Here is an 18,526-nt window from a genome sequence, read left to right as displayed (position 1 = left end):
AAGGAAAAGGGTTGAGGTCCTGCAGTCACAGTTTCAGGAGCTAGGGAGGAAGTTATAAAGCAGAACCTCAAAGATAGTAATCTCTGGATTACTTCCAGTGCCACACGCTAGTGAGTATAGGGACAGTAAGATAAGACAGGTCAATGAGTGGCTGGAGAGATGGTGCAGGAGGGAGAGCTTTAGATTCCTGGGGCACTGGGGCCAGATCTGGAGCAGGAGGGACTTGTACAAGATGGACGGGTTGCACCTCAACAGAGCTGGGACCAACATCCTCACGGGTTAAGGGTGGGGGAGGGTTTAAACTAATTTGGCGGGGGGGGGGCACCAGGATGAAGCATTAGAGAGGAGAAAAAGGTGCACAGAGGACTGGGAGAGACAAACACCATTAGAGTAAAACATAGTTCAGAAATAGGAGAGCAGATGGAGTAAATGCCAGGCAGTCTAAGATGGGTTTGGAGTGTGTGTGCGTAAATGCACAGAGCGTGGTAAATAAGGTTGGTGAGCTGCAGACACAAGTAGCCACATGGGACTATGATACAGTGGCGATAACAGAGACCTGGTTCAAAGAAGGGGGGGATTGGGAACTTAATATTCCTGGCTACAACATATTCAGGAAAGGCAGGAAAGGAAAAAAATGGAGGGGAAGGGTGGGTGGCAGTATTGATTAAAGAGATTATTACAGCACTGGAAAGGGATGATGTAGTTGAGGGGCCAAAGATAGAAACTATTTATTTAGAATTAAGGAACAATAGAAGAACTATTACGCTACTGGGTGTATACTATAGACCACCAAATAGTGTGAGGAGATAGAGGAGCAAATTTGCAGGCAAATTGCAGAAAGATGCAAGAACTATAGAGTAGCAATAATGGGGGACTTCAATTATTCGAATATAGACTGGGATAGTAACAGTGTAAAGGGCAAAGAGGGGAGGAATTCCTGAAATGTGCACAAGAGAACTTTCTTGATCAGTATGTTTCCAGCCCAACAAGTAAGGAAACAATGCTGGATCTAGTTCTGGGGAATGAAGTGGGGGAAGTGGAGCATGTTTCAGTGGGGGAGCATTTGGGGCACAGTGATCACAATATCATTAAGTTTAAAGTAGTTATGGAAAAAGACAAGGAAAAATCAAATGTGAAAATACTCAACTGGAGGAGGGCTAATTTCACTGAGTTGAAAGGGAATCTGGCCCAGGTGGATTGATAAAGATTGGCAGGTAAAACAGTAATTGAGCAATGGAAAGCCTTCAAAGAAAAGATGGTTCGGGTAGAGACTAGACACAGTCTCACGAGGGGGAAAGGAGGGGCAGCCAAAGCTAGAGCTCCCTGGTTGAATAAAGATAGAGATGAAAATGAAACAGAAACAAGCTTTTGACAAATGTAAGGTTCATAATGCAGTAGAGAAACAAACTGAATACAGAAAGTGCAGAGGAGAAATGAAAAAGGAAATAAGAAGGGCAAAGCGAATATGAGAATAGATTAGCGGCTAACATAAAAGGGAACCCAAAAGTCTTTCATAAACATATAAATAGTAAAAGGGTAGTCAGTGGGGTCCATTAAGGATCAAAAAGGAGATCTTCTTGTGGATGCAGAGGGCATGACTGAGCTAATAAATGAATACTTTGCATCGTTCTTCATGAAAAGAAGAGAATACTGCCAATGTCATAATAAAGGAGGAGGTAGTAGAGATATCATAGAATCATAGAAGTTACAACATGGAAACAGGCCCTTCGGCCCAACATGTCCATGTCGCCCAGTTTATACCACTAAGCTAGTCCCAATTGCCTGCACTTGGCCCATATCCCTCGATACCCATCTTCCCCATGTAACTGTCCAAATGCTTTTTAAAAGACAAAATTGTACCCGCCTCTACTACTGCCTCTGGCAGCTCGTTCCAGACACTCACCACCCTTTGAGTGAAAAATCGGGTAAGATTAAAAATAGATAAAGAGGAGATACTCATAAGGTTGGCAGAACTCAAAGTAGAAAAGTCATCTGCTCCAGGTGGGATGCATCCTAGGTTGCTGAGGGAAGTACGGGTGGAAATTGCAGAAACTCTGGCCACAATCTTACAATCCTCCTTAGCTTTGGGAGTGCTGCCAGATTGACTGAAGGATTGCAAATGCTACACCCCTGTCCAGAAAAAGGGGGAGGGCTAAACCAAGCAACTACAGGCCAGTCAGTTTAACGTCTGTGGCGGGGAAACTTTTAGAGACAATAATCCGGGACAAAATTCATTGGCACTTGGAAAAGTATGGGTTAATAAATGAAGGCCAGCACGGATTTGTTAAAAGGCAAATTTGTGTTTGACTAACTTAATTGAGTTCTTTGAAGTAACGGAGAGGGCTGATGAGGGTAGTGCGGTTGATGTTGTGTATATGGACTTTGAAAAGGCATTTGATAAAAGCACCACATAATAGACTTGTTAGCAAAGTTGAAGCCTGTAGGATTAAAGGGACAGTGGCAGCAAGGATACAAAATTGATTAGGGACAGAAAGCAGAGAGAAGTGGTGAACGATTGTTTTTCAGACCAGAGGGAGGTATACAGTGGTGTTCCCCTGTAATCCTGGTGGGTCGGTATTAGAACCACTGCTCTTTTTGATATACATTAATGACCTGGACTTGGGTATACAGAGCATAATTTCAAAGTTTGCAGATGACACGAAACTCGGAAATGTAATAAACAATGAGGATAGTAATGGATTTCAGGAGGTCATAGACAGATTGGTGAAATGGGTAGACACATGGCAGTTGAGATTTAACGCAGAGAAGTGTGAAGTGATACATTTTGGTAGAAAGAATGAGGAGAGGCAATATAAGATAAATAGCACAATTTTAAAAGGGGTGCAGGAACAGAGAGACCTGGGGGTGAACATACACAAATTTTTGAAGGTGGCAGGACAAGTTGAGAAGGCTGTTAAAAAAGCATACAAGATCCTTGGCTTTATAAATATAGACAGAGTACAAAAGTAAGGAAGTTATGCTAAACCTTTATAAAACATCGGTTAGGCCCCAGCTGGAGTATTGTGCCCAATTCTGGACACCACACTTTTGGAAGGATGTCAAGGCCTTAGAGAGGGTGCAGAAGAGATTTATTAGAATGGCACCAGGGATGAGGGACTTCAGTTACGTGAAGAGTCTGGAGAAGCTGGGGTTGTTCACCTTAGAGCAGAGAAGGTTAAGAGGAGATTCGATAGAGGTGTTCAAGATCACCTCTATCTTGAACTGTTCAGTTTTGATAGAGTAAATAAGGAAAAACGTTTCCAGTGGCAGAAGAGTCGATAACCAGAGGACATAGATTGAAAAGGTAATTGGCAAAAGAACCAGAGGGAATTTTTTTAAGGCAGTGAGTTATGATGATCTGGAGTGCACTGCCTGAAAGGGCGGTGGAAACAGATTCAATAGCAATTTTCAAAAGGGAATTGGATAAATACTTGAAGGGGAAAAATTTGCAGGGCTATGGGGAAAGAGCAGGGGTGTGGGACTAATTGGAGAGCTCTTCTAAAGAGCCAGCACAGGCGCGATGTGCTGTATCTTTCTATGATTCTGTGTAACTGGTAAGAGCATGCGTGACCTATTTTTACATCACCTATTGGCTATCCCAAATTCCTTGCCAGGTTCTTGCCTTTGGGTCAAACAGGCTTGCTTGCAATCAAAAGGCAGGCTGTTGTAAGAATTGCACGAGGTTCATCCGTCGAGGTGCATCAGAAAACCTTAGAATCATGGAAAGGTCACAGCACGGAAGGAGGCCATTCAGCCCATCGAGTCTATGCCGGCTTTATGCAAGAGCAATACAGCTACTCCCACTCCCCTGCCCTATCCCCGTAGCCCTGCAAATTTTCCTTTCAAGTACTTATCCAGTTCCCTTTTGAAGGCCATGATTGAATCTGCCTCTACCACTCCCTCTGGCAATGCATTCCAGATCCTAACCACTCGCTGTGTAAAAAAAGTTTTTCCTCATGTTACCTTTGGTTCTTTTGCCAATCACCTTAAATCTATGTTCTGCGTTAAATTTCATCTGCCACGTGTCCACACATGCCACCGGCTTGTCTACATCCTCTTGAAGTCTATTACTATCATCCTCACTGTTTACTTCACTTCCAAGTTTTGTGTCATCTGCAAATTTGGAAATTGTGCCCTGTACACCCAAGTCCAAGTCATTAATATATATCAAGAAAAGCAGTGGTTCTAGTACAGACCCCTGGGGAACACCACTATATACCTCCCTCCAATCTGAAAATCAACCGTTCACCACTACTCTCTGTTTCCTGTTAGAGAAAATTCTGAATCCATGATGCTACTGCCCCTTTTATTCTATGGGCTTCAATCACGATGACAAGCCTATTATGCAGCACGTTATCAAAAGCCTTTTGAAAGTCTATATACACAACATCAACTGCATTGCCCTCATCTACCCTCTCTGTTACCTCATCAAAAAACTCCAACAAGTTAGTTAAACACGATTTGCTTTAACAAATCTGTACTGGTTTTCCCTAATCAATCCACACTTGTCCAAGTGACTGCTAATTCTGTCCCGGATTATCATTTCTAAAAGTTTCTCCACCACCAAGGTTACACTGACTGGGCTATAGTTGCTGGGTTTATCCTTGCACCTTGAACAAGGGTGTAACATTTACAATTCTCTAGTCCTCTGGCACCCCCCTGTATTTAAGGATGTTTGGAAGATTACGGCCAGTACCTCCGCAATTTCCACCCTTACTTCCCTCAGCAACCTAGGATGCATCCCATCCGGACCAGGTGACTTATCTACTTTTAAGTACAGGTAGTCTTTCTAGTACCTCCTTTTTATCAATTTTTAGCCCATCCAGTTTCTCAACTACATCTTCCTTTACTGAGACTCTGGTAGCAGCATCTTCCTTGGTAAAGACAGATGCAAAGAACTCATTTAGTACCTCAGCTATGCCCTCTGCCTACATGAGTAGATCTCCTTTTTGGTCCCTAACCGGCCCCATCCTTCCTCTTACTACCCATTTGCTGTTTGCATGCTAATAGAAGACTTTCGCATTCCCTATTACGTTGGCCGCCAGTCTGTGATCATACTCTCTTTTTGCCCCTCTTATTTAGTTTTTCATTTCCCCTCTGGAATTTCTATATTCAGCCTGGTTGTCACTTATGTTATCAACTTGACATCTGTCATAAGCCCCTTTTTCTGCTTCCTCTTACTCTTTATCTCTTGTGTCATCCAGGGAGCTCTGGCTTTGGTTGCCCTACCTTTCTCCGTTGTGGGAATGTACCTAGACTGTACCCAAACCATCTCCTCCTTAATGGCCGCCTATTGTTTAATTACAGTTTTGCCTGCCAATCTTTGATTCCAATTTAACCGGGCCAGATCTGTTCTCACCCCACTGAAATTGGCCCTCCTCCAATTGGGTATTTTGACTTGAGAGTGGTCAGTGTCTTTTTCCTTAGCTATTCTAAACCTTATGATACTATGATCGCTGTTCCCTAAATGTTCCCCCACTGACACTTGTTCCACTTGGCCCGCCTCATTCCCCAGAACCAAATCCAGCAATGCCTCCTTCCTCGTTGGACTGGAAACATACTGGTCAAGGAAGTTCTCCTGAACACACTTTAAAAATTCTTTCCCCTCTTTGTCCCTTATATTATTACTATCCCAGTCTATATTAGGATATTTGAAGTCCCCCATTATCACTACTCTATGGCTTTTACACCTCTCTTCCCTGCAATTGGAGGGGGGCCAATTTCAGTGGGGTGAGAACAGATCTGGCCCAGTTAAATTGGAATCAAAGATTGGCAGGCAAAACTGTAATTGAACAATGGGCGGCCATTAAGGAGGAGATGGGTACAGTGTAGGTACATTCCCTGCAAATTTGCTTCTCTATATCTTTTCCACTAGTTGGTGGCCCAGTAATGTAATGGCACCTCTATTGTTTCTTAACTCTAACCAAATAGATTCTGTCCTTGACCCCTCCAGGACATCCTCCCTTTAGAACTGAAATATTATCCTTAATCAAAACTGCAACCATCACCCCCCTCCTTTCTTTCCTGAACACCTTGTATCCAGGAATATTTAGTACCCAATCCTGCCCTTTTTGAGCCAGGTCTCTGTTATCGCCACAACATCATAGTCCCATGTGGTTATTTGCACCTGCAGCTCACTAACCTTTGTGCATTTACACACATGCACTGTAAACCAACTTTAGACTTTCTTGTACTCTCTCAGTCTGATCCCATCTAATACCGTACTATTTCTTATTCCAGTGCTATCTTTCTCTCCCAATCCCTTGTGCACCTTGTTTCTCCTTTCCAATGATACATCCTGGTGCCCATCCCCAGCCAAATTAGTTTATCCCCACCCCCCCCAACATCTCTAGCAAACCTCCCCGCGAGGACGTTGGTCCCAGCTCCGTTGAGGTGCAACCCATCTGGCCTGTACAGGTCCCACCTCCCCCAGAACTGGTCCCAATGCCCCAGGAATCTAAAGCCCTCCCTCCTGAAACGCATTCATTTGTTCTATCCTCCTATTTCTATATTCGCTAGAGGGTGGCACCGGGAGTAATCTGGAGATTACTACCTTTGAGGTCCTGCTTGTTAATCTCTTTCCTAACTCCTTAAAATCTGCCTGCAGGAACTCATCCCTCTTTCTACCTGTCGTTGGTACCAATATGGACCACAACCTCCAGCTGTTCACCCTCCCCCTCCAGAATGTTCTGCAGCTGCTCAGTGATATCATTGATACTGGCACCAGGGAAGCAACATACCATCCTGGAATCATGTCTGCGGCCGCAGAAATGCCTGTCTGTTCCCCTAAGAATAGAATCCACTATCACTATTGCTTTCCTGACCTTTCTCCTCCCTTCCTGTACAGCCGAGCCACCCATGGTGCTATGGTCTTGGCTCTGGCTGCACTGCCCAAAGGTACCCTCTCCCCCACCAGTATTCAGAACTGAATACTGGTTAGAGAGTGAGATGCCCTCCGGGGACTCCTGCACTACCTGCCTGGTCCTCCTTGTCTGTCTGGCGGTCACCCAGTCCCTCTCTTAAGCTGAGGGGTGACCACCTCCAGAAATGTGCTATCCACGTACCTCTCAGCCTTGCAGTGACGCCAGCTGTTGCTCAAAATCATCTTTCCGCACAGTTTGGATGAGGCCAGGCTGGTAAGAAAGGGAGTAAGCTTCTCCAAGCTTAAATTTCCTAAAATTTTAAATTGTGGTAAAAGTTGATCTTGATGAGAATTGGAGAATTTTTATATACAAGAAAAAAAACTAGACCTATAACAAAGAGTTGGAGTTAGGTAATCAGTAAGGCTTTGATGGTATTGAGGGACAGATGGTTACTCCACTGTTTAGATTAATTAAAGCAGAATTCTTATTGTAAAGTACATTGGTGACCTTTTCAACACAAATCTTGTATTGTATATTGCTGGTATAAACAAAATTAATATTAACAGGTGTTTACAGCAGTTATAGAAGGAAGAGCAAAAAGTAAAACAAACAGTTGAGAGTCAACTTGGCACGTAAAGACTAGACAGTACGTAGCGTTCATTGTACAATTTACTATATGATGTATAAACAACAGAATTTTTCTAATCATTTTAGGTAAAGTGTAAGTTGAATTGGACAGCATAAAAGTGATGAGATTATTAAGTGACTGGTATTTGAGTGGAAGGGTAACTGCTTGCAGGCTGTTGTGTGCCAGAAGATAATGTATGATTAGGGAAAGATAAAATGAAGTGTTTAATATACATTTCTGCAGGGTATTTAGAGAGGGCCTCATAATACATGGATAATCTAGGAGGGGTTGATTTGTTTGGAGTGAATAACCTACTGAAGAATGGATTCTTTGGTCTGAAATATGGATGACAAATTAATTGTACTTTGTCTTATGCACAAAGATAAAAATGTCATGACTTAGAAACGTAAGTCAAGGCTACCAGCCCTTCAAAGTTTGCCCCTCCAGTACCATAGCTCTCAGATTCTAGCATCCAGCTGCATTATAAAAATCTCTAATGTTTTTGTTTTGTGGCTGATATTCTTTGGTTGGAGCCAATTATCAAATGGTTTGTTTTATGTAAACATCAAAAGATTGCCTAATTTCAATTTCTTCATGAACACATTTATTTGCATTCCAGTAATATTGGAACGTCCTTCCTGTTTCTTCCCCTCAACCCTCACATCCCACCCCCCTCAGCCCAATAAAGTGACAGTCATAAGGCTGCAAAGTCATTATACAGGATATCCAGACTGCAAGAGAAAACTCCGTTTTAAAAGCTATATAAAGAACCATGAGGAGGAACTTTACATTGTTCTTCCTTCTTTGATTAAACTTCTCCTTTTAAAGACCACACTTCGATAAAAGCTCATTGAAGAACAAATTATAACTTTCAATACCACTACTGTTATTAAACATAATCTGACTCACCAGAGCAACATTACCAGAGATCTGCTAATACATCAAAAGTTTTGTATATAGCACACACTACTGGATTGTCACTTAGTTCATATACATTTTTTTTCTAATTGCTATTTCCATCACTATTTTCTGTTATGTCTGTCTTCCTATTCATTTCTTTTACTGAGTTCTGATTCAGATCTCCTGTCTGAGTTGCAAAGCTAGATGAAAGCATGGTGCCAATTTACTGATTATAATTATGTCTGATTATCATGGAGCAGCATATCTAACTGTAGCTGCAGGTATATTTCCTGCCTTCTTTTTGGAGAGTAACTTAAATCATGAAAAATTCTCAATGAGAAAACTCCCCCATATCATATTCACATATTTATCCATATACAGTGAAACCTGTTTAAAACAGACACTCCCAAAAAACGGACACCTATTGAGAGACGCATGATAAAACGTACAAGAGGCATTCTGAAACTACGGACACTCGCAAATTGCAAAATACAGACAGCGTTCAACGCATCAAGCCCTTTTACAACTTAAAACAAAGGACGTACAGATCAATGAGAGGCAGCAGCAGGTTTTGTGAAAGAAATGGCTTTTGTGGAATGGGAAACTCTTTACCCAGCTTCTGTAGCGGCAGAGAAACCTCTATCTCTGGGATTGAATGCTTGCATGGCTTTATCCCAGGGATCTGCCTCCATGGATGCTGCGTAAAGATCTTCCCATTCTACTGATTTTTTTTTTAAAAACAGTACATACAATGACCATTTTGAAAATAATGACACCGGCAAAAAAAGGACAGCTGATGCCAATCCCCAAAGTGTCCGTAATTTACAGGTTTCACCGTATTCCCTTTCCCTGTAATGTACTCCATTAGAGTGTATTATAAAGATATATGTGATTCTAAGTTGGTTTGGAATTCTATATATACATAAAAAGTTAATAAAAGATTAAAAACAGTAAGATGGGTTCAAGAAACATAAACAATGTAAATTGCCTTGTTACTCCTCACAGCCATTATACAGTTTCTCAATGCATTCAGAACATCAAGTTACCAGCAGTTGTTAGATAGTCACCTATAATGGCTGCTGCTTCTTGAAATTTTAAAGAAATTATATTCAAAATTTAAATTACAAAACTAGGTACGTATATATTAAGGAAATTTTTCTTTTAATGAATTGCACCATTGCCTAATGTGTCGAATAATGTTCCAATATATTCCACACACATACGCACATTTAAACCACCACCCCCCTCCCCCCACCAAACAAGTTAAAGGAACAGCAATGAGGAAAAACTTTAATTGACAAATAACTTTATTGTTATGCATGCAAATACATTTCAAGTACTGCAAACTGTCCCATCAATCATCTTTCAAACACTGAAATTCATGATACTCTATTCTAGTGTACAGCCCAAGCTATTAGCTCTTCACTTCAGTGCTACAGCAAACAAGGTTTTGTACACAGAGAATTCAACCTTTGCTATTCAGTATCACAAAACTAATCCATTACAGACCTAAATGGCCTAGCATTCATATTTCATCCTATTCCTAAAACAAAAGAGGGTAACAGATTACCAACAATTTGGAAGTCAAATTGAAATTAACAAATCGAATAGAATTTAGCCCCTATTTCATTAACAGAGCACTTTTTTTTTAAATATACATTTTAAATATAAGCCAAGTAGGTGTAGTAAAAATGAGCATTAAATCCATCTTATCGATGGTGTCTCCTTTATACATGACGGATGTGTACCATCTTTAATTTCATTTACATTTCAATCGAACAATAGATTTGCAAAGAAAATGTCTAATACAGACGTAAAATATTCACACTTGAGCTCCACAATCGGTTGTACAATTGACAAAACAGGCCTCTTTTCCCAACTTTTCCAGCTAAGCAATTTTTCTAAAAATTTTAGTTTTGCAGCAAGAAAACTATTTTTGTAACTTCCAGGGAAAAGAATATGCAAAACGGCATAAATGCAGACAGCAAATGCTGCAAGCTAACCACAATGCTTCAAGTGGCTGTACAGTGGGCATGTGTAGTACAAATAAGAACCACGTGTGTTGTATCACAACTACAGTATAATGTACTTTTTTTGCCCAGCTAAGGAACTGCATGCATTTCCATGCCTTTGATTAACCGAGGCCTTCACTGGATGGGTTTATGGGATATGTGCAGGTGACTAAATTCTGAAGTAATGCATCTTGGGCCCATGCAGTGGAGTAACTAACTGCACAGGAGTGGCTTCCATTTAAATATCTTAAAAAAACTAATGCTGGTTGATCCTCAAAAATCATTATGATACGTTACCATAGTTAACGTGCATCAGTTATAAAAAAGCAACCAGTTTCCCCAATCCCCCTCCAGCAGAGCACAACCAAGTCTTTTTTTAAAGAATGCAATTTTAAAATAAAAAGTTAAGGTACATACACAAGATTAATTTATGTAATATATATTCACCCTCAGAAAGCGCTGAAGATGTTATTTGTAGTTTTGTAGCACAGAGGGTGGTCATTTCCCTGAGGGCTGTAATCTATTTTTGGAGGGCTATTCAGATACTCCTGGGCTCCTGTTATATCTTGGTCATATTCAAGTAGCACAACTAGTAGCATATGAAAAGTCCTTAAGATTAATATACTTAAAAGTTATCTATGTATTTACTTTCCTGGTTTCAAGCATCAATAAATAGATCCCTAAAATATATAGTAGATATTTTAATTTTTTTTGGGGGGGTGGGGGGGAGGGGCAAGGGGGGTTACTTCCAAAGAAACATTGTATAGTTGGTGTTGCTGTGTGAAAATTTATGTAACAGGACCAGTTTTCTACCACTAGAGGGAGAAATCAACTATTTACAATTCATTGAGGCCCCATCGTGGCAGAGAACAAGTACTGCAGCAGGACCCAATGTACAGTTTCTTCTGAAATATTCTATATTCAAGTCTGACTGTTTTGATCCAAAGCTTGATCATTTTTTCACTATCAAGATGTGGAACAATATGCCTGAGGCAGGGATAAGAGCACAGGTTTCAACAACCCCTGTTCCTGTACTTCAAAGTCTGTCAGTGATTATGAGCTTGGCCCATATTTTTCAATACCTATGCCTGCCTGCTGTGTTGTCAGCAAGAAAGCCCCACACACTGAGTTAAATGTTACAATTCATGAGAAATAGATAGATGTGCTCAATTCATCTATTACAGCAACATAGCAACTGTCATTTATAATTAACACATTCATAAGCAATAATCAGTATTGTGTGCAACTCTGGTGATTACTGAATATTTGAATTATGGAGACCTTTAAGGTCTTCCAGTTTATTAATAATGCAACTGACAGCTGAACTAAAACAGGAAATTTTAGGAGAAAGCTACAGCACATATCACGTGAAAACATTATGTATTTTTACATAAAATTTACATTAAATATTGTTCCTATGCTACGTATTTTAATGACTTACATCACCTGCCTAAAGCTTTGGTGCATGTTTTGGTTTACTCTGAATCTATATTGTTAAGAGCAGCTTTGGTTGAAAATTAAATTACTGCAATAGAAGAGTTTGTAAAATGGTCTGCAGTCAGTTTAGCTTTCGATTGCTTATGATTGGCTGTCATGCCAGTATCCAGAATTTAATTTTTTTTAAAATGTGTACAAGTCCAGAGACATGGACTAAAGACCATATAAACACACAAAGATTGATATTTCAGACTACAATAGGTGCATAGATCCCAGTATCTCTAAGCTTCGGTATATGATACTGAGTACGGAGGCCCACAAAGATTTAAATGTACAATTTCACTCCTTCATTACAAAAACCTATATAAATCCTATTATAAATAGGAAGAGATTTCATGATACTGCCTAATGCAATCATAAACATCAAGCAGCAATCTGTCTCATCACTCTGTGCAAATATCCTCCAGGAAAAAAAATGTTCAACCCTCAGGGAAGTGCACAAAACTGTTTTAAAAATTCTGACACTTTGTTGTGGTATTGTGTATCACTTTAACAACTCAGACGACCAATAACATGATCTTGCAGAAGTTGTTTACCAGCAGAACACCTCCTTTGCAGCTACCTGGTGAAAGTCGTGCTTGGTTTAAAATATCCCAGTACGATTTTCAGAACAATCAACTTCACAGAAGTCATCAAAACATAAAAACTCAAATGTAAAATGAAAACAGTAGGACAGCAAAGATAGAGACTGGAGAGCACTGTTAAATTTAGGCTAATAGCAAATGGCAAACCTACATGACAGAAATTATCTGCATGCAACAGTTGACTTTTTAAAATGGGATTTACTAACACACTAATTTGCAATAGTTTGATTCAAAACATTCTCATTATAAAATTAACAAGCTGGAGAATGATGAACACAGACCAGGGAATCAACAGAATTGTAAAAAGTAATGAAGGCTAAGATAGTTAAATGTTTAATCAGCTTTTACAAACAGATGCTCTTGTCACTCCTCTTCAAAAACTGACTGCTGGTCCTAGCTATGTAAACAAAGCCACTTTTTTAATCCTCAAAGAGCTATCACAGAAATTTAATTTACAATTATTTCATTTAGAGAGTGAAGGAGAGCCATAAAGCTATCCTGCTTTTCCCCCTCAATTTCTCAGATGTGTGTGTAAAATGTTGAAGAAAGGTTACATACAGTCAAAATAAACATAATGCCCTCAACTTCTTATGTATCACAACTGCAGATTTTTGTAAACAAATTTTAAATACTTTCACTGTCCAGCTACTATTTAATTAATTTATCAGTCTCCCAGAATCCAGTGAACAGATGTGAAATGGCAGAGATAAATTATGCCTTGGATTAAACAAAATGCATTACCATGATTACTACCAATAGTATCTTATTCAAATAAAACTACTGATATCGTTGGCATTTACTTCTATGTTTGATCAAATTTAAGAGTTATTTTAAACTCTGTGAGGTGTGATTTTGGATTGCTTATAAATTTATTACAGTACTTTTGGGCTCTTACTGCAACATATAATGTTCATCCAATATGAAGCAAGTACAGAGAAGCCATTAGAAGTTCTTGGATTAGACAGGGCAGAAAAAAGACCAGTAGAACTGGCTTATCATTCAGTGCAAACACCACACAATGCAGGAGTTCCAAAATACAGTTTTCACTCTGTACTTTATATACAGCAAATGTAATGGCAGGAACGAGAAGTAGAATTTTTTTTTTAAACAAACAAAAAAATCTCAGAATATCCAAGTATTTTAAACAAAACTATGATCTACATCAAAAACTTTGCAGTACTTAATGTAAACCAATTAGAGATGTATTTCAGTGTAATTTAGCAGTGACTAACAAGGAGGTGCAAGTTCATTACTGTCATTATAGAACATTTCGGTATCTGAGGTACTTTTTGTTGATAAACTCAGTAATGAAAATTTCTACAAGAACATAAGAAAAGTCAAGGACAAGACAAGGCTTTTTGATTTAGATGTTACAAAATGGAACTATTTGCAATTTTTGTCTTTGGTGTGTTTTTGGGGTAGAAGGCAATGGGGGAGGTTGCATTACTTACTATTCTGTATCGAGTCACTGTGCTCACTACTACCTGTTCAAGTACAGTAATGTAGGTAGTGATGCTGAGCTCCCTGATGCTACATATCCACCATATGTAACAGGCTGTAGCGGGTTAAATTTCTATCCTAGGAGCACCGGGACCGACAGAAGTGCCTCTAAACGAAATGCAGAGGAATCGATTTTATGCAGTTGCTGCTTAGTCTGTGAGTATTAGAACAAAGGGAATGAAAACATCCTGCCATATTAACCATTGCTTAGTCAGTATTTAATCTTGCAGGATACTTTCACCTCCTTTCTGAGGCACAACTAGGCTATTCAGATAATAAGCGACAATGCATCAGCGATCCCACCCCATTTTTTAAACATTTGCTTTCTAAATTTGTTTAACACTTAGTTGGGATAGTTCTCAGTTTTTCTATCTTATGTTAACACCGTAGCCTACGCCTATGGAATCTGAAAGAAACTGTATTTTGAAACTCTAATTATGCATTTTAAAAAGGTGAAAAGTATGCTCCTTCCACCATTTAATAAAACAATACAAGTTTCCTATAAAAGTGCAACAATGCCATGAAACTAAATCTTACAATAACAGCTCGAAAATACAGTTTTCCAAGCCATTATCTTCTTACAATTTTGTGTGAATTGTACACAAAAATATACAAAAGAAAAGAAGAGGAGGTAAAGTCATAGTTAGCTTTCACCAGGTGTGTTGCTGCAAGGCCCTGCTGGTCAACAACTGAGTTGTTTATGTTCTACATTAGCCATTGTGAATAAGAATGGCTACGTTACTGCACCGGCTCACAACAGACTCATAAAAGGCTGCTTTAAAGCATTAAGTAGAATGATGTCCAAATTCCATGGTTCACTGGAATTTGAACTAGTTATCCAACTGAAGTTAATTTTATTTGTCAAAATGGTTAATGCAGGAGGGCTTTTGTAGTATCAAAAAAGTCCACAGGAATTTGATGCCCCCATATTGTTCTTTTAAAAAAAACATAATATAATACACACACACATATATACAAACCCATGTGTTATATATATTATATTATATAATATAGAAAGCAAAATTAATTGCTTTTGGATGTCGGTGAAGCACAAAGCCCTTCAGCTCCCATTGACTAGAGCCTCGCCATAAGTTGCAGGTTTCATATCTTTCCTATCTTCTGACAGCTTGACTTGAGATGTTTTCAGGACCAAATTATTGATGCTGAAGGAAGCAGTCACAGCCGGGGAGGTGATGAAGCCAACTGAGGCTGTGATGGGCTGGTTAAAGCCAGAAGTTATAGGTATCATCTTCTGTTCCTCTCTGACAGAAAAGGAAATACAAGAAATAGCCAGTTAAAACTGGTTTCTATTAATGTCTTTCGTTAAGTTATTCTGCATTTTCTCCAATTCCCTGATTTCATATCTCTCCATACAGGGCCCCCATTCTACAGCTGACACAGCAGGCAAGTGACACATTTCTGGGCCTTTGCTAATGCAGGTCTGTAAACTGGGTGCTAGGAAGTGGATTCAAGCTGCTCCACTTTTGTCTTCCTCTGTAGAAGCATCTTCCCTCTATACAATACTCTCCACAAATGCTCAGCCCGAGACCGGGAGTACACTCTATGGGGAGGGTGGGGGCTACTATTGTAAACCAGTGCCCCAATGCTTGATGGCACAGCACACTGGAGCATCAACAGGCTGCAACACCTTAATCAAACTCTTTTAATGGTATCATCATACATAATTCATGTGTTCTGCAGCAATAAAATATCAATCTGCATTATGTCAAACATACTGTCCAAATGATTTTCTATGAATTAAAGCAGCTGTCCTGCCATAATTAAACTGTTATCAGCAGAATCATAAGTATCTTTTGATTGGAAAGGCCAGGGCAGAAAAAAATATGAATATAGCTTGCCCTGACACCAGACTTGCCATCCTAGAACAGAAGTACACCGAAGTGCAGTTGTTTACTAATACCCCCTATATTGATTCTGCTATTGAATTTCTTCAGGTAAGACGGGTCACTACTGTATTTGTATCTATATTTGACCCTCCTCAAATCAGCATAGCCTTAAATGGCTGGCTCTGGCAGGCTATGTTAATTTGAAACTTTTTTTGATAAATAAACTCCTATAGGTATTGAATCCACAAAATAGAAAGATTAAATAGAACACTTACAGGTAGGGTATAAATATGTTGACACCTGTCACCACATGAGCAAGACAGATAAATGTCAGTTGTAATTTAAAGATAGAAGTATTAAATACTGAACGCTGAAGTGATTTTCTGCAGACAGCCAGATAAGTCATAAGAAATTTGCTCCATTCAACATTAGGTATTAGCCTTGGCTCAGTGGCAGCATTCTTGCCTCTGAGTCAGAAGGTCATGGGTTCAGGCCCCACTCCAGAACTTGAGCACATGATCTAGGCTGAAACTTGGCAGTACTGAGGGAATGCTTCACTGTCAGAGATGCCATCTTTCAGATGAGACGTTAAACCTGTCTGCCGACTCAGGTGGATGTATAAGATTCATGGCACTATTTGAAGAACAGCAGGGGAATTCTCCCGGTGTCCTGGCCAACATTTGCCCTTAACCAACACCACTAAAAACAAATTATCTGTTCATTTATCTCATGCTGTTTGTGACAGTGATTATACTTCAAAAAGTACTTCATTGCTGGGAAGCACTTTGAGACGTCCTGAAAACGTGAAAGACACGATATGAATACAAGTTATTTTTTTCTTTACTCAGAGGTATTAGATGTGAATGTTATGGTCATGCACAAAATTGATATGTAAATTGAGACATCTTTACACATTACAGGTAAATTAAACCACTTCTATTAAAGTGCCTTTTTACAGATTATAGACATCAAATGAGCAGATTGCTTAATTTTGCTAGGCTGCCTGAAGTTAAGAAATAGACAAAGAACAAGAGACTTGCCTCTTCACATCATAGAACCACAGAAATTTACAGCAAAGAAGGAGGCCATTCAGCCCATTATATCTGTGCCTGCTCTGCCAGAGCAATCCAAAACTAACCCCACTACCCTGCTCTCTCCCCATAGCTCTGTATCTTTCTCTGCTTCAAATATTTATCAAATTTTCCCTTAAAAGATGCAATGGCCTCTGCCTCAATCACTCCATCCTCCAACAGCCTTCTGTGTAAAGAAGGTTTTCCCAATTTCTCTCCTTACTCTGCAAGAATTTTAAATTGATGATCTATCACCACAACTCCCCAACCAAAGGAAATAGTTTTTCCCTATTTATTTTATCAAAACTCCAAGAATTTTAAAAATCTTTGTTAAATGTATGATTAGCATTCTCTGCTCCAGTGAAAATGATTTCAGTATCTCAAGTCTCTCCTGGCATCATCTTGATGAATGTACACTGTACACCCTCTATTTCAAGCTTTTTCTATAACGTGGCATTCGAAACGGCACATAGTACTCTTAATTGTGGCCCAACCAATACTTTGTATGACTTTACCACCACTTTACACTTTTACTTTGTTCTCCTATTTATAAAACCCAAAGTGCTATTGGCCTTTATTATGGATTTATCTACCTGCACTCGTACTGTTAGGGAATTATGTATTTGAACTCCCAGACCCCTCTTTCATCCACACCTTTCATTAACTTCCTATTAAGTGTATACACCCAGTCATTGTTTTTCCTCCCAAAATGTATTACCGCTCACTTTTATCCACATTAACTTGCATCTGCCACCTGTCTGCCCATTCCACTAAACTGTTTGTCTTCCTGAAAACTTTGAGTCATCCTCACTGTTCACCAAACCTCTGACTTATACATGATCAGCAAATTTCAAGATTATGCACCTTATGCCCATCCAAATCATCTCTAAACCCAGACCAAAAATGGACCCAGAACTGACCCCAAAGTATACAAATTCAAATCTTTCTCCAATCTGAGCAACATCCATTTACCCTAAATCTTGTTTCCTAAATCAACCAGCTTTCTATTCATGCTGCTACATGTCTACTTAGATCATATGCCTGAATTTTTATAACAAGCCTCGTGAGGCATTTTATTGAATGCTTTGAGATTACATACACATTACGTCTACTGCATTCCCTTTATCTAACCAATTGGTGACTTCTTCAAAAATACCATTACATTTGTCAAACACGACTTGCCTTTAACAAATCCGTGCTTGTTGTCCATATTAACCTATGCTTTAAGTGCTCACTAATTTTATCTTGAATTATGGATTCTAAGAGTTTGTCCACAATGGACATTGGACTAACTAGTCTGTAATTAGCCAGTTTATCCTCCTCTCCCTTCTCGAATCAGTCATGCCACACAATTTATGGCCAGAGCCTCTTCTATTGCCTTTCGCCCTTTTATCAGCGTAGGGTGCATGTCAATGGATCCCAATGACTTATGTTGAATAGTACTAATTTTCCTTTTCTACCATGATCTCTAACAACTGTTCCATATCCTCCACAGGTTCACCAACATTCTCAATTCCAACATCATTTGTAAAAGCTGACAAAATATTTAATATTGTTAATTCTCCATAATTAGAGTCCCTCTTTCATCCCTGAACAGACCTACGCTCGCTGATTATTCTTTTACT

General features: G+C 39.4%; 1 protein-coding gene and 1 long non-coding RNA gene across 6 annotated transcripts in view; one reads left to right on the top strand and one right to left on the bottom strand.

Annotated features, from left to right (window-relative positions):
* LOC137300547 (uncharacterized) overlaps nt 1–18,526 on the top strand; it is a 55,729-nt gene that overhangs the window by 27,260 nt on the left and 9,943 nt on the right. The window lies entirely within an intron of this gene.
* Nucleotides 9,681–18,526, bottom strand: part of rc3h2 (ring finger and CCCH-type domains 2) — a 100,416-nt gene continuing 91,570 nt past the window's right edge. For 4 of the 5 annotated variants that reach the window (XM_067969671.1, XM_067969674.1, XM_067969672.1 and 1 more), the window contains one exon: nt 9,681–15,246. In XM_067969671.1, the coding sequence (XP_067825772.1) occupies nt 15,045–15,246 (202 nt within the window). In that variant the 3' untranslated portion in view covers nt 9,681–15,044. The remainder of the gene's footprint in view (nt 15,247–18,526) is intronic. The other variant, XM_067969675.1, reaches the window with a different exon arrangement.

The sequence above is a fragment of the Heptranchias perlo genome, chromosome 31 (assembly GCF_035084215.1).
Source record: "Heptranchias perlo isolate sHepPer1 chromosome 31, sHepPer1.hap1, whole genome shotgun sequence".
In the NCBI taxonomy this organism is placed as follows: Eukaryota; Metazoa; Chordata; class Chondrichthyes; order Hexanchiformes; family Hexanchidae; genus Heptranchias; species Heptranchias perlo.
This window is presented reverse-complemented; position numbering and strand designations above follow the sequence as displayed.